The following is a 16,880-nucleotide window of genomic DNA, read 5'->3' as shown; positions in this document are numbered from 1 at the left end:
GGATAATGGCGTGGAGATAATAGTTATAAAATGTATGGGTGACACCGAGCTGCAAGGGATTGCAATCCCTTTGGAGGACAGGATTAGAATTCAAAATTATCTTGACAAATTAGAGAATTGTTCTGTAATCAACGAGATGAAATTCAATAAAGACAAATGCAAAGTATTAAAGAAGGAAGAATTAAATGCACAACTACAGAATGGGGAAAAACTGACTAGGTGTTAGTACTGGTGAAAAGGATCTGGGGTTATAGTGGATCACAAATTGAATGAGAGTCAGCAACGTGAAGCAGTTGTGGAAAAGGCTTATATCATTCTGGGGCGTATTAACAGGAGTGTTGTACATAAGACATAGGAGGTAGATGTTCCACTCTACTCAGCACTGGTGAAGCCTCAGGTGGAGTAATGTATCCAGTTCTGGATACCGCACCTCAAGAAAGATATAGAAAATTAGAGAGAGTCCAGAGGACAGCACACAAAATGATAAAAGGTTCAGGAAGCCTGACCTATGAGGAAAGGTTAAAAAAAATGGGCATGTTTAGTCTTGAGAAAAGAAGACGGGGGGCGGGGGAAATAAGTCTTCAAATATGTTAAGGGCTGTCATAAAGAGGACAGTGATCAATTGTTCTCCATGTCCACTGAAGGTAGGACAAAAAGTAATGGGCTTAATCTGCAGCACGGGAGATTTTAGGTCAAATATTAAGAAACTTTCTAACTTTAAGGCTAGTTAAGCTCTGGAATAGGTTTCCAAGGGAGGTTGTGGAATCCCCATCACTGAAGGTTTTTAATCACACATTAGACAAACACCTGTCAGGGATGGTCTAGGTTTCCTTGGGCCTGCCTCAGGGCAGGGGCTGGACTAAATGAGCTCTCGAGGGCCCTTCCAGCCCTACATCTCTATGATTCTGTTATTCCTTTGACAGCTGAAGTCGCTGTGAGGTAGTAGTCAGCATGGGTGCAACATTGAGGCAGGTGATAATGCTGGTGGTTTGGGATGAGCCACCAAGCGCAGCCGCCTAGCTGAGGGACTCTGACCAGGGCCTCCCTACCTAGCAGCAAAGCCATAATCACTTCAGCTGGGATAGTTGGTGGAGCCCCCAGAGTAGATCAGGCAGCACTTTCCTTAAGGGCTGGAGATGGACCTGCCCGAGTTCTGGACTCTACCAACCCTGGACAACCAACTATGAGTGGGGAGCAATGGTGGAGGGAAATGGCTAATGCTACATCCCCTTGTCTTATTAGCCACTCACAACCAGGAGAAGATGCTGTGGGGACTGGGAGTCTTATCTAATAGATACTGTTAACTGATAAATTGCTGACTTTCCCAAGTTCATTCTGTGCCTCCCTTCTCCCACACTTTAGCCAGAGACATCCTGCTTCATAGACATAGGAACAGAAGATAGGAAGGGCCTCGAGCAGCGAACCGCGGCCAGCGAGAGCCGCGATGGGCCGGACATGCGGATGCGGCAGGTAAACAAACTGGCCCGGCCCGCCAGGGGCTTTCCCTACACAATTGGCATCCCAAGTTTGGGAAACACTGCTCTAGGCTAAATATGTCCCAGGTGTAACTCTGATGAAGATATTGCTCTAACTACTAGGCCATGTGCCCTACCATAGCAGCTCCAGGTTCCCTGCCATCACTGGAGGTGGTAGGGCTGCACCTGAAATGCACTGGTCCCTCTCTCTACATCCCATGTTCCCACCTGTCCTGCCTGAAGTTTGGCTGATCCTTTTTACCTTTTCAAGCCCTGAGCTCCGGCTGTTCCACACTCATGTCCTGAGGAGGAAAGAATAGCCCATTTGTCAGAGCCCATGTGATGGACCCCACCTAGTTCTGCCTGTTCCTCACCATGGCACACACGCAGTGTCGAAGCTAGTGACCAAAAAGTGTGTATTGGCACATGCAGTGCCAAGCATTAGCCCTCCACATTCACTTGCATGTGATTGACCAAGACTTCTGCTGCTTCCTCCAAACCCGTAGCACAGCTCAGTGGGTGCAGTGCAGGGAAGGAAGGCAGGTGGCATTCTTGATGTACCCTCCATGCAGTCAAAGGGCAGCGCTAAAGGAAAAAAATTGGCCTTCAAACTTCTAAGAGGAGAAGCTTTGGATTCCTATCCCCGTTGACTTGCATGGAACTGCCCTTGATTTACAATGGGGATATGTCTTCACCGCAGAGTTAGCCCAGCTGACTGGCACCTGGGTCTGAGCACCTGGGTTAGCCTAGGCCAGATGTGAGTGTCCCTACTGCAAAACCTTCTCTGTGTTAGTGTGTCTGCACACCTGTGGGTGTCTGAGGGAGAGCCCATCGTTCTCTCTGTTGAGATGCTTGAGGATTCTTTCCCTATCAATTACGGGAGACCTCATCTGCCCTTTGGGGGGATCTGTGTGAAGGCAGTGGAGGGCCATCAGGGTTGGCCTGCATCCTTACCATTCATCCAATTTTAAGCCGGATAGTCCTGTTTTTCTACGGTTTGTCCCTGTCGGCACTGAGACAAAACTGGAAGATGCCATTTTGAAGAGTGCGCCACTCTGCCCCCTGCTGGCGTGATTTCGCATGCACCGCCTGGGTGAGGTCAGGCTGTTGGGGTCATGCAGGCGGTGGCGGGCTGATGCTGTTCCCAAAGTACCAGAATGTCCACTATTCAGGGGATGCATCAGTGGCCACCCCAATCCTCGCTGCAAAGTGGGAGGTTCCAGCCCGACGGGAAGCGGGGCCCAGGTTCTAACCCTCCCCCTCGCCCTCAGCTGGGTCAGCGAGCCTGGGCTGGAAGAACCTGCAAACAGGTCAAGGGATTTTCTGTGTGGACAATAGAGCGGTTTGGACCAACACCCAGGTAAGAGCCTGGATTACTTGTGCAGTGCAGATCTACCCTAAGTCTGCATTTGTCCTAGTGTGCGCTGGGCCAGGTTCTGTTCCCATTTCCACCTGCATAGGCCTTGGTGTCTTGGTGGGGGTGTCTAGGGGGCACAGTCTGGCTCAGATTCATGCCCTTGGTGAAAATCTTTAATCAGATCAGTCTGCTGAGGTGTATTCCGCTACCTAAAGTCCTGGTGGGGCAAAGGGGAGAACGGGCCCTACGGACTCCCTCAGGGAATAAATAACAAGGATGGTTGGCGTGTGTTTGTGGTGGCGGCAGATCTGTCTGAGCTGGAGTCTTCTAGGCTCTGTTTGAAAGCCCATTGAAAGACTCCCTTTGACTTCAACGGGCTTTAGATCAGGCCCATGGTGATGTTCTGACACAAAGGTTCAAAGGAAAAACCCTCCCTGCAGCAGCTTTAGTCATTCAGTACCTGAGCCAGGTCTTCATAATGCCACCCTACAGGGGAGAGAATACACTAGTAATTAATCATGGCCAAGTTCTGGGCATAGCCAGCTGGTGAAGACAGCAAATCACTCAGCTAATATTTAAAAGGGAAGTGGCTTTGAGCTTATTTTGATACCAGGAACATTTTGTGCTCAAAGATGGATCCTTCCCCCACTCCTAGATGTTTGATCTATTCAGTGGTTTTTACTGCACATTGTGTTTTCTTTTTTTTCCACCTCTCTGGTGGCTCTTAATGAAGTTAAAATTGGTTCTATTAATCCTTTGCCTGCGATCCCTTCTGGTTTTTAAGTAACTTTCAGCCCCCGCATGTTTTCACAGTCCTAAACCTGTGGAGTTATTCTATTTCCATTAAAGACAGAAATCAGTGTACCTGACGCAGAATATGAAAGGCATATATACTCCTTGCAAGAGAGTGCTTTTTACAAAGCACCACCTCCCTTCTCCCCCTGGGCGACTTTCAGAAGGTCCCAGGAGGGCTACATTTGAAGGCGCTTCTGTTTCTTTTTCATCACAAGTTTATTTGCTCAAAGCCGGGAAGGTGCACGTTGAGGGGACACAGAGCGGCCGCTATTCGCGCCTAAAGATGGTTTTGTAAATCCATTTCTGAAAGTTGGCTACTGCCGTGTAAACACCTGGGTACCTGGGACTAGCACAGCTGTTCCCCCAGGACACAATCCCGAACACTCGGCCCTCGCACACCAGCGGCCCGCCAGAGTCCCCCTAGAAAAGAAGCAGACACAATAAAGGTTGCGGTTTTCTAAAATGGTTTGGGGGTGACCTTTCCATCATAGTAATAAACACCTTTCCTGTCTAGGAACGGGAGGACCCAGACGGCTCTGGGGCAGATTCTCCATAGCCCTATACGATAGGTAGGCATTTCACTAGTGCAAAGCATGCATAAAATGCTACCAAGTCAGAAGAGTAACAGCCTCTTTGCACTGGTGAAAGGTGCATGGTAATGAGGAATCAGGCTTCTAGATTTCATTCCATATATTTCTGTGCCTGAGTCCCAGAAGGACTTGGGCAGCCTGGAGGGAATTCAGAGATGGATTCTCTGCTACCTAAATGGGCTCTATGCCATTGACATCAGAGTTTTGCCTCTTTACACCAGCAAAGAATTTGGCCCCATGAATCTAACTTAACGCATTTCCCACCCAGTCCTGACAGCCCCGTTCAATGGAAATTGCACCTGACCTTTTCCCAGGGCAGCACCCATCAAAACTGGGACTGTCCTGCCATCTCAGAGACAATGCTGGAATCCCAGAGAGATTTAGTCCAGCCCTTGGGGACAATCTGCACCATTGTGCCTTCCTAGGTGTGATGCAGCAGCATCGTGCAACGACCTGGCATCATGACACAAGAACATGACATCATGCCGCACTGGCGACATGATGACTAGGTCCTGCCAGACAAATGATTAAAACAGAGGCAACAGCTGTAATGTATTTTGGAAGGGACGCCTTCGGCTCCATTGTACTTCCTTGCTATTGTCTTACCCAGGAAGAATTTGAAAAAAGCTAGCTCATTTCTAGCTTGCCATTTTGTTCTTCTCGCTATAAAAATAGATCCGCCTTCTCCACCCACCCTCTGTGCTTCAATTCCGAGCGTGAGTCATCTCCAGTTAGGAAGTGTGTGATCAAGGCTTTAACTCTATGGGAACCTGAGAACAAGGCAGCGCGGAGGACAGCTGACTTCTGTGTCTCTGTGCAAGCATTTTCCCCCAGATCCCCTCCCATGACGCTGTCCACTGGCTGCAGTAATGGTGGTCAAGATTTTCAAAAGGGACTGGTGGTTTTGGGTACACCATGAAAAGAGCCTGATTTTTCTCCCAGAACGTACATCCTCAGGAAACCCGATTCTTTTAAAGGTGTACTGGGCACCCAACATTTGAAAGCCCCCAAACTCATTCGTCACTATTGGCTTGTGTCTTCCAAGTCTGTCTAGAAAAGTACTAATTTCCTGTCAGATATGGAGGAGGCAGGAGATGCTTTTTAACAGATGGATTCTTTTTAAGGGGACCCAGTTCAGCATGGTTCTCTGCAGCTTGGGCATAGCGGGACGTGCTCTCCCCAGAGGAGAAATTTGAACTTGCAGCTTCCTCTGCAGAATTAAGGAGGGAGGCTGTACCTGGCAGGCATCTTTGCCCCCTGTGTTGAACCCGGCACAGATCATGTTCTTGGTGATGTATCCCGCATAGGAGGCCGTGCTGTTACACTTCCCAGAAGAGATGATCGGCAGGCGCACGCTGCGTAGGGTGTCCGAAGTTGCCCCGCCCCTGGGAGTGGTGTAACCCCAGCCAGAGACTTGGCAGAAGCGGCCCTCCCTCATGACCGCTCCTTGCTGGGGAAGTGGCACAATGGAAACAAAAGCGTTATGCACCAGCGGCCTGTTCAGCTGTTCGGAGACACCAAGGAGAGAGTCATTACTGACTGTAAAGAAGCAGAGAGGCGGGAACAGGTGATCATGGGCCTAGGGCTGTGTGTACGGTGACAGGCGAACCTCGTGCAATTCACAGCTTGGGTTCCACTCACGTTTGGGATGCTTCTCTGAACCAGCCAGACGGCATCAGCTGCAAAATCCAATCCAGATCCAGGGTTTTGGTTTGGCCCCTCGTGGAAACGGGACCTGGCTGCAAAACTTGGATCTGGATTCAGTTTCCAATCTTTTCCTCAAAGCCATGGGGTGTTTGGAGCCACTATTTTGGTCTAAGACTTCACCCTTATGGAAAGCCCTATAGAATGTAAAAGGCAATGAGAACTTTTCTATAAGATTCTTTGAATCCTCCTATAGAATCTAGAAGAGAATTATATCCTGGCTATAGAATTCTATAGGATGGGTCAAAATACCTATAGAAAGGATCTCATTCTCTATTAAAATATCTTGGTCTTAGGACTAATTTCTATAGGAGCCTATTTATTATAATTCTACAGGACCCTCTTGGTTTCATCTCTAGTAAATTCTATAGGCTTCCCATAAAGGTGCTGTGCAACAGCTGTAAAATGGTATTCTCCACTCCTCAACTTGAAGGGAGGATCTGTTGGCTTGTTCAGGCCCTTTCTGTTAGCAAAACAGAGCTGCACAGGGAAGAGTATTGAACTAAGCATTTTCAAACCCTCAGAAAGGTTCGGTTTGAGTTTGGTTTGAGTTCTGGGTGAAGGTGGAGGTCATAGATTTATAGAGTTTAAGGCCACAAGGAACCATTAGAATGTCTGTTATGATCTCTTGTATATCCCAGGCCATTCAATTTCACCCAGTTACCCCTGTATTGAGCCCGGTAACTTGTGTTTGGCTAAAGCATCTTCCAGAAAGGCAGCCAGTTGGGCTCTGAAGCCATCGAAAGATGGATGGAGAATCCATTACTTCTCTTGGTAGTTTGTTCCAAGGATTAATCCTCCCCAGTGTGAAAAATGTGGGCCTTAGTTCCAATTTGAATTTGTCTGGCTTCAGCTTCCGGCCACTAGTTCTTTTTATGCCTCTCTCTGCTGGATTAAAGATAATTTTAATACTGGTATTTTCTCCCCAGGAAGATACTTATATACTGTATCCAAGCCGTCTCTCAAATTCTGATACACAAAACAGACCGATCCCTTTAAGTCTCCCACGGGAAGGCATTTTCTTTCCAGCCCTCAAATCATTATTGTGACTCTCTTACTCCACCCTCTCCAATTTTTCAACATCCTTTTTTAAAACATGGACACCGGAACTGGATGCTGAATTCCAGGATTGCTCTCACTAATGTCATGTATAAATGTCAATTCCCCTCCCTCCTCCTACTCAGTACTCCTGGGGTTATGCATCCGAGGATGGCACTGGCCCTTTTGTCACAGCATCACACTGGGAGCTCATGTTGCGTTGCTTATCCACTGTGACCCCTAAATCCTTTTCAGAGTCAATTCTTCTTCGGTCTATATCAAGTCATCCACCCTGTGCTATCTGTTTGAGCACTATAGGAGCAGACCACAGTACCATTTGCTAGCGTATTGTGATGATACTATCGTTTCCAGTGCTGTGAGTATGATTTATCAACGTGTGTGTGTGTACGTGCACATGCACAAGCGAAGGGCTATGTTCATTTGCACGCACTCCCCTGTTGCTCACGGCAGGAGTCTGCAATTTAGGTTTTCAGTCTCTCTGAATGGTTCATACTGGGGCTTTGGAAATTTTTAATTTTAGGGAAATAAGAGCCAGACTACCAGGGGCCCTTAGGAGAGAACTGAACAGCATCACTATGTCCCAGCAGCCTCTGAGCTGCTGCCGCTTCAATCAATAGAAGCCCCCTCCAGCTCTGCACTGCACATTCCCTCGGGGGGCAGTCTAGCAGACTCGGTGCCTGGGGCCTTGGACTGCATCACTTTAATGATTATTTAAACTTGAGTCCATTCTTATTAATACGCAATGCACTTTGCAAACCTAGCTGAAGGTATGAATGCCGTTTAAGTGAAAATGATACCGGCTTAGCCTGAAACGTTAATTCGTTAAAGGCAATCCTCCCTGGGAATTTCATTTAGCGCCTCGTTCGGTTTCCTCCCCTGGCTTGGACTCTTCACTACTTCCTTTTGAAGCCGCTGGATTAGTAAAGGGACTTAATGAGTCCCTGTTATGTCAGGTAATAGACTCCTTTGGCTTACAGAATATTTTGAACAGCAAATGCTCTTTCAGCAAGGGATTGCTGCCTGGGAAAAGATCTCTGGAGAAACCATTCTGCAAGCACCTAGCATTTGCCTAGAAGACTAGATCTAATGAATTTGCAGCTTGTGCTCTGCAGGGGGATTTGGTGAGATTTCTTTCAGTGCCTGGGCTTGGATTCCTTCCTGTCTTTGAGTTCTTTTTTGCCCGTCACCCTATGAACTGATTTACATTCGTCAGCTCTTGGTTTTTATAATACAACATCTGTCGCAGTGTATTCAGTCATTTTGTCCCTACCTTTAAATGATTCATTAACACCGCTCCAACTCCCTCTCCTGAGCAAACGCTGAACCTCATTCTCCCATGAATGCTTAGTGAGCTTATAAAGACCTGGTTCCAAAACCAATACACAAGTGAAAAAGCTCACACAGGATGTGTATATGCAACAGTGACGCGTGCCCATTCACCCACTCAAATGAATGCTTCTGCACAGGCAGCCATGGTGTAGGTGTACAGAACTAGAAGGGGGCATGATTATATTCTGCTGCAATGGCTAAAATGTGTTTGCATTAACATGCATTGCCATTTAAACCTGAGGCACAAGCAGGAAGGCTTTGGGGCTAAACTGGCTTTCACCCATGAGGTTATCGTGCAGAATCCTTTTAGATTGTTTTTTGCAGGGATGGGAAGGCAGGTTGGCCCTGATTCTGTGTATACGCCACTCCATATCCTTTCCGGATGCTTTTCTGCTCAGCCTGCTCAATTCCTTACCAAGGAATGGTGGGGAATTGACAATGATAGGGAGCCTGGAACTCAGGAAGTATATCTCCAGCCTAGGTACTAATCAGTGCCTAGAGGTTGATACACTTCACTAAGGTAAATAGACCCACAGAGTGAAAGAGACCCTGTGAGATCTGAAATATACAATGATCAGTAACTAATAATAATACCTAGCACTTATATAGGAGGTAAGTATCACTTTATAGATGGGGAAACTGAGGCACAGAGCAGGGAAGTGACTTGCCCAAGGGCATGCAGCAGAGCCAGGAACAGAGCCCAGTTCTCCTGAGTCCCAGTCCTGTGCACTCTCCCCTAGGCCATACTGACTTCTGGGGTAGAAAAGCATCAGAAAGCAACAATCGGAGAGAAGAATGCACACCCCTCCTGTGACAAAATGTCCCCTCCCCAGCTGGTTTGCAGGTAGATGCTGCTAGAGCCCCGCTGTTGGGGGAGATGGGAAGAGCAGACACGTGTGTCCTGATTACTAGTTACTAGCCTCGTTAATCATACATTGCGTTTCTTTCAGAACTCAGGGCCCACCTCCCTCACTGGGAGGAGTAGCCCTAGTTGTGTCAAGGAGGAGTAAGGCAATATTCATGGGGAGTAGGGGCAGTGCAGTCTCGGCCTCTGGGATCTCTACACTGGAGCAGGGCAGTGTCGGCAGCAGCAATGGGATAGGTAGGGCTGGGAAGGCCATTCCACTCCAATCTCCTATTTCCAATTGCTAGTAACGTTGTCAACAATGTCCTTTCTGGGGAGGACACTTGGCAGGGATTGGTTAGTTTGTTTTATTTCTTTCCGGGTGTGAGAGAAGGGAGATGAGGGCGCTCTGCGCCTCCCACGATCAGACCCTACGTTTATATCAGAAGCAGTGTGGCTGGGGCGATGGGACTTGTACCCCAGTTTGGGTTCTCCTCCTGGCTCTGCCGCTGGCCTGCTGAGTGACCTTGAGTGAGTCACATCGCTCTGTGCCTCAGTTTCCCCGTCCGTAAAAAGGGGGTGATGATTCCTCTCTCCTTGTGTAAAGTGCTCTGAGATCTACAGGTACAGGATGCAGATACAGTATTTGTTATTAGGGGTCATTGGTGGTTTGTTCCTCTCCACCTTGGCCTCCTGCACATTGCTCCAGCCCTGCCTTTATTTCCCTTACCATGCTTCATGTGTGCTCAGTGGCGCACATGTACTCTGCTGTGAACAGCCAAAACAATCCGTAGTGAACCCCTCCCTCTCCAACAGCCGTCCTCCCTTTCATGGCCTGGCGAAAGCTTGTTACCTTAATCAGCATGATGTCTGCATTTTTGGAAGCGGAGCTGTAGTCCGGGTGAACCACCATCCGAGAGGGCCGGAAGATCTGCTCTGTGCCTTCAAAAGTGGAGAGAGAATATTCCCCAGCTACAATCATCATCTGGTTAATTCTGTTGGGAGACAGCAGAGGCCCTGGTCACCGGTGCATCATTGCTGGGGGGAAATGGCTCTGCCCAGGTCTGATTTAAAAATTCAGTCACTCAAAGGACTCAAAACTTTTCACAAGCCTTGTAGCACTCACAGCACTTCCCATGTGAGATCTTGTGCACCGGTGTTTGAATTCACGTGGAGTCAACGCCGAAGTGATGGAGGGACGTGTGCGTGTTTGCCTAGTGCGTAGATCTGGATGTACGACTGCTTGGAGGTACACGTGACTGTGGGGGTGGGTGGCACTGTGGTGAGGCGGGTAGAAAATAGCATCATTTCCATTTTGCAGATGAGTAAACCAAGAAATGAAGAGAGAGACGTAATGACGGTGATTCAGTAGGAGAGCCGGGAATCCAGGCCTTTGCGCTGATCACTAGAGAATCCTCCTTCTGTGTTAGAATTCCTCGGTCCAGTGTTTCTCCAGAGAGAGGATCATGAGCTTGTCCAAAGCATCAATATTATGAAATGTCGGTGACTAGGAATGGGCAAACCGGATGGGCTAACAGAAAAACGGACAGAAATTGTGCCCCAAACTTTGGCTGCACCAGCAATGAGAAGGGGGAAAAAATCTGGCGAGCTGCCTTTTGCTGCTGCTCTTTTCACACCCTTGCTGCTGCTACTGTGATGACCCCCCCACGGAGAAATGCCAAATGCCCCCCCGCACCCCGCCAAGAAGGCTGATCTTTCTGACATTACGTCTTAAACACAACCAGGAAATCCTGGCAATTCTAGGGCCCCAATTCAGCGGTTCAGCAAAGCACGTGCTTAACGTCAAGCACGTGTTTAAGATTTAATGGGGCCGCGAGACACAAGGAAGATTGGCACTGGCTCAAGGTCACATGGGCAGCCTGGAGCTGAGCTGGGGACTGACCTTAATAGAACTTAAGCATGTGTTCAAAACACCGTGCTGAATCGGGGCCCTGGTGAGACAGGCTGGAAAAGTTTCTGGCCCTCGTGGGTCAGACCCAAGAGGCTCGGATAGTTAAGAGAAGAAGCCAGACTGTTGGGTCCTCATATAAACCAAACCTTCCTGCCTTTGAAAAGTCATCCCCGGTTACAGCTCACCAGTCTGCGGGTGTAGGAGCTCTAGGCATGTGAACCGGTGGGGTCTGTGCATAGATACCTACCAGATCAAGGGCCCAGCTTTCAACCTGAACACGTAAACTTAGGCACCAAAATCCCTATATAGACACCGAAATGGGAACGTAGACACCCAAGTTTGAAAACTGAGCTGGGCGCGTGTGTGTAACTATGTACAGGACTCCATGGAGTCGTGCTGTTTGATGGGAGTCCAGGACCCTATGTTCTAGCAAACCTCTATACTCTGCTGTGAGGGGAGGCTGGTCTCTTGTCTGATTCCCAGATGTCTGACTGTGCTCTGAAAGCCCCCTGAGTCTCCCGGCGTTCCTTACTCAGTTTTGCAGTGAGCAGCCGTCAGGACCCAGCTTCGACTGACCAGCGACCCGCCACAGAAATGGAAGCCTGTCTTCCTCTTCAGGGACACCAGGTACTTGGAGGAATGTGGTGCCACTATGTAACCCCCGATGATGCGCTGGAGGCTGTTCTGACCATCTGCAGAGCAAAGGCAAAGCTATCAGGAGGAGACAACTGGCAAACCCAGCCGCTGTGTCATGCATGAACTGTGGCTACCTCTCACCCCAAAGACACCGGGGCACTCTGCATCTGCACAGATCCCAGTATCACTGCATGCAGCTGGACAGATCCAAGTGTCATTTGATGTAGGCAGCTGGCCAGGCCTTATTCTGAGGGAATAGGAGCTCTGAAACCAAGTTACCTTCCAGGACTTTTGAATTTTAATCATGACGCCAGGAGTTGCTGTGACAGCTCAGGCCCTGCTAGGGCTGTGCAGGGGGAGATAAATGGGACTACAGCAGACACTACACACCAGAGAGGCACTTTAAATCACAGACAAGGTGCCAACTCCCTCCCTATAGGCTCATGTCACTGCCATTAGCATCAATAGGAGTTAGACATCAGTGCCAAGGGGATGGATAAATCCCTCAGGAGGGATTCTAATTGATCTACTACTCTATTATCGTCCTCTCGCTGACATTAGCAAGACGAGAGTCCATCTGTTATTCATGCAGCTACCGGCCTTGATTTCTCCAGAGGCGACAGAGCGATGATAAATATACAACCTACTTGGTTTTTAATTGGCATTTTAATCAATCTGAATCCAGTTTAACGCTCACCAGAGTGAGGGGCTAATTGTACTAACCTGCCTGAGGCCTAGTGCAGGCAGGCCCCAGGCGTCTATCCCACCTGGCGCCCCAGCTCTGATCTGACCCGTTATCCCAGTCTCCAGCACAGCTCTACTAATGCACATCCGTTATGGCCTGGGACTACCCTGGTTCTTCCAGTCCTGGGCCTCACTCTCAGCCAGGGGCTGTTAACTGGTTGTGTCATGTGAGCAAACAGGCTCTGGGATAAGTCTGTCAAACTCAGGTCTGATCTTGAGCAAACAAATGGATTGGTGCCAAAAGGAGAATGCCAGAGCGCTAATCTAGTCACCTACAAGCTAGAAGGTTCATTTGAATCTTGTTAGATGCTGAGTTTCATGGCACAGAGCAAGGTTTCCTGTAACATGTCTCCTCTGTTCCTCTAATTAGCAGCCATTATGCTGATTTCTTTTAAGAAGGTGTAAGGGCTTTGACCTGCTGTGTATGCAGAGCACCTGTAAACTATTGAAACAGATCTTTAATGGCCCACAGCTGGGCAGATTGTTACCAGTACTGGTGAAAATGATTGTGCATTAACCATACTGTTCCTGTATTTATTTGAGAAAGAATCACACAAGCAGTAAAGGTTATGTAATACACATCTTCCTAACAAGTATTCCCCAAGTATAAACCCTCAGTAACTGTATTGGCCTTACACAGTATCCTGCTTGGCAAACAAAGCAGGTATAGCTAGATGGAGACTTCTTTTCTTCTCCTCTCTCAGGTACTTGGTCTGTGAAAAGTCCCTCAAAGCAGGGTCTTGGTTACCCCAAGGCCTCCTGTCTTACAGCATCATGGACCTCTTCAGATGTTAATTGGGGAATTAACTAACTAATTTACTTTGCTTAACATTTATACCTTTTGTTCTCAAAGGAGTCACATGTCCCAAAAATATGCCCTGTGGGTGTTTTATTACCGGTTTTCTCTAATTAATATTATAGAAGGGGGCTACAAAACAGGCAAAGACCAAAGCTCAATCAACGTTTACCCCCTCATCAATCACTCACTCGAGCTCCTGGTGCGGTGTCCTCCAAAAGGAGTTATTTTGTCCTGGGTCAACCTGTACCAAGCTCACCGATGGCATGTTTTTGGGTTTTCTTTACTTTGTGAGCTGGTCAATCAGCTGACACGTTTCAAAGGCTATGTTTACACGACTGCGGTAAGTCGACCTACGCTATGCAACTCCAGCTATGTGAATAACGTAGTTGGAGTTGGCGTACCTTCGGTCGGGTTACCACGGGGTCTACACCGTGGGGGGTCGACAGGAGAAAATCTCCCATTGACTTACCTTACTCTTCTCGTTGGGGGTAGAGAACAGGGATCGACTGGAGAGCGATCTGCAGTCGATTTGGCAGGTCTTTACTAGAACCGCTAAATCGACCGCCGGTGGATCGATCTCAGAGCGTCGAACCCTGCCATAGAGTAGACTTGCCCAAAGTCTCATGTTGAGACACATGCACAGGTGGAGCCTCAATTAGCCATTCAAGTGCAATTTCAGCCCTCTCGGTAAATTTCCATACCAACTGTCTGATGCTAAGAGAATCCTGCTCCCAGAATCCTCTCGCCAATTCAGACATCCCAGGCCATACCAACTTCATGCTTACCACAGTCATTCATATCAATCACAACAACTCATAATAATTTGGCACCACCCCAACATAAACTGTACTGGCTCTTACATCACTAAACAGGGTGCTGTGTTGTCAGAGTTATCGGCACATGAGCTTCACTGGGTTAGCGATTGTCCAGTCGCCATCATGCTCTGCTAGAGCATCGGTGACCTACAGATGAATCTAAGTGATGGAGGCACTGACAAGGCCGGGAGACTCGGTTGCATCACTGCAGTTGTGACTTTTTTGGTCAGGATGGACAACAACAAGCAATGACAATAGAGATCTCTGTCGAGACAATGGTACCAACACAGACTGGATGTTAAAAGGTGACCCTAACAAAGCCAAGGTGCTCTGGTAGGTCAGGGTAGTGCCTGCCACATGGAAGTGATGGAGGAACAAATCACGGTGCTTGGTCCGCTCAGTGCAGTGTCGACCAGAGCGACGTACTGAGAAAGGACTGCCCACCGAAGAAGCCGCTACATTTTGTTGGGCGAGTGTAGCCTCTGGGCCCTGGTGGCGGGGGCACAGGCTGAAGAATCTCTGATCTAATCTGGGACACCAGGAAGGTGTCCAGAAGGTGGTGTGAAGAATCTGCTGTTTAATGACTAATTTACCTAACCTTTCCAAAGAGGTAACAGCATCCTGGCTTACTTTAACTTGGCCCCTTGTCAAAGAACACCAACACTTAGCTACGTAACAACAATACAATAATTATTTGAAGCCTCCTTTGGTTTCAGATGCGAGCTGGTCCCCTGTGTAAGAAAGCCATTAGGGAGCTGTGAGAAGAACCTATTATTTTGGGTGCTCCAGGGCAAGATTCTGAGGTCTCTATTTGGTTTACACTCAGGGCTCTTTACGGCAAAGTGCCGAGTGCTTCTGGGAAGTGCCGAGTGCCCACAACTCCCAGTAAAGTCAATGGGAGCTGAGGGCTCTCAGAAGCCATCAGCTCATGCCGAGATCAGGCTCTTATTCCTTACTCTGGACATTTCCTTCTGAAGTCCATAAGAGTTTGTCCTGGTTAAGGACTCAGGAAAAGCTTCAGGTTTGGGCCCTTTCCTAACATCCCAAAATTCCTCCCAAGAATCCCCTGAGCTGAGGCATTGCCCTGTGTTTCTTCCGGTGGTGCAGTCCGTTTCCAGGGCAGCTGATAGGAATGTACGTGCTTTCGTGGCATTGTTTCCAGAGAATATCGAAGTGTTTGATTTGTGTAAATATTCTTCCTGGCAAATTACACCGTTCTTCCAAAAGGTCTCCCTGTAGGTGGTCTCTTTGTCTAGAACAATTTTGCTCAATTGTGGTATCATTTAGGAAGCAAACTTTCCTTGCTAATAGTTTTACTAAACAGATACTGAATGAGAAACACTTTGGGCATGTTTCCTCCTTTGTACAGCTCCTTTCAGAGAATCTCCAACCATATTACAATAATCAATTATGCCTCATAATGCCCTTAAAAATATTATCCCTCTTCTACAGAGAGTTAGGCTGAGAGGTTGAGTGAACTGTGTGAGGACAAATGGTATTTCTATGGCAGAGCTAGGAATATAACCTAGGAGTCCTGACATCCAGTCCACTGCTCTGATGACTAGACCTCATTCTTCTCTCAATATCTGCAAAAGATCCTTGCTGGAATCTCACAGTCCAATTTCTTGTTTCTCTGGAGACCTAATTAACTTGTCATGATGCAAATATTATGGAATGTTGACAGTGGGCCAGTTTCACCTGAAATGTTGGTCCACCGAAGATACACTGGATCTAATTGACCCTTGGTGTATCTCTCTAGATAGACAGAAGATAACACACATAAATAAATGTCCAGGTATTCTATCAGTCTGATGATTTAAACAAATAACATTATTAGTTCTGTAAAAAAAACAAAACAAACAAAAAAACCTATGAAGAATGTTGAATGTGAATCAGATAAAAATGAAACCTGGGAACAAAATATGGGACATCTTAGAGCGGGGGAAAAAATCATGGTGCATTTCTGGATATGAAGAAATGTAAACTGTAATAGGGACTCAGGGTGGTGTAATTTGACGGGAAGCGTATTTACACAAATCACACACACTTCAATAGTCTCTATACAGATGCACATTCAGCAATCGAAAGACTTAGTAGGATTTCTAGACATGAAAGGCCATCTAAAGCTAGCTATGCATATGAAATACTCACCGATCAAAGAAAATAACTGCAGGATCAGCAGAAGGCTCAGTGCCAGATAATTCATCTCAGAGTCAATGTAAGATCTTATAAGCACCTGCCAAAGGTAGCTCCAGCTCTTAGCTGCTGAAGGGAGAGAGAGACCCAAAGAAACTTCACTTCATACCTAGATATTCTGGTTCCTCTTTCAGTTTCCATGACAACGTGAATCCCAAAGAGAACAATCAATTATTCATGGAGGCACTTCAGGACACTGGTGTCTGATTGACTAGAGTTAACCTTGTGTTCTCATCTTCCTCCCCTCAGCGTCCAGCTGAAAGGGCCATAGCCTTTACTGCTCACAAACGCTGAATGGAGCTTCTTGGGTTTCCTGGCAGTGAAGTTACACTGATTTCAACAAACCATCCCTTGGCAGACAGGGGAAGGCATATCTTGAAGGGTCTCCATCTCCTGCTTCCCTTCATGTGGCACTGCAAATTAAAGCAGAGATCCACTCAGCTGAGCTGGCGGAGCTGGAGCGGTAGCAGCCCAGAAGCGATGCGGACAAGCTGCTCATCAGTGCTGGGCAAAATGCTTTTGACAAAGCCTGAAACAGGGTCACACCTGCCTCATTTGGGAAATGGGTGGCAAACTCAGGCCTGGATTCACCATTGCCCTGCAGCTTGTGGTGTCGTCATTTACA

The 16,880-nt window shown here is 47.7% G+C and overlaps 2 protein-coding genes across 2 annotated transcripts in view; one reads left to right on the top strand and one right to left on the bottom strand.

Annotated features, from left to right (window-relative positions):
- The first annotated feature begins 1,403 nt into the window (after positions 1–1,403).
- Positions 1,404–16,880, top strand: part of CDA (cytidine deaminase) — a 49,837-nt gene continuing 34,360 nt past the window's right edge. Inside the window, exon 1 of the mRNA XM_044996585.1 lies at positions 1,404–1,470. The gene's annotated coding sequence lies outside the window, so the exon portion shown is untranslated. The remainder of the gene's footprint in view (positions 1,471–16,880) is intronic.
- Positions 3,895–16,265, bottom strand: LOC123354472 (trypsin-3-like). The gene is made up of 5 exons (XM_044996582.1): positions 16,211–16,265; positions 11,598–11,757; positions 10,007–10,148; positions 5,455–5,721; positions 3,895–4,047 (listed from the first exon to the last, which is right to left on the bottom strand). Exons 1-5 carry the CDS (start codon positions 16,263–16,265, stop codon positions 3,895–3,897), a joined length of 777 nt encoding a protein of 258 aa, XP_044852517.1.

This window comes from Mauremys mutica, chromosome 21 (assembly GCF_020497125.1).
Source record: "Mauremys mutica isolate MM-2020 ecotype Southern chromosome 21, ASM2049712v1, whole genome shotgun sequence".
Lineage (NCBI taxonomy): Eukaryota > Metazoa > Chordata > Testudines > Geoemydidae > Mauremys > Mauremys mutica.
Note: the sequence above shows the minus strand (reverse complement) of the source record. Positions and strands in the feature narration are given on the sequence as shown.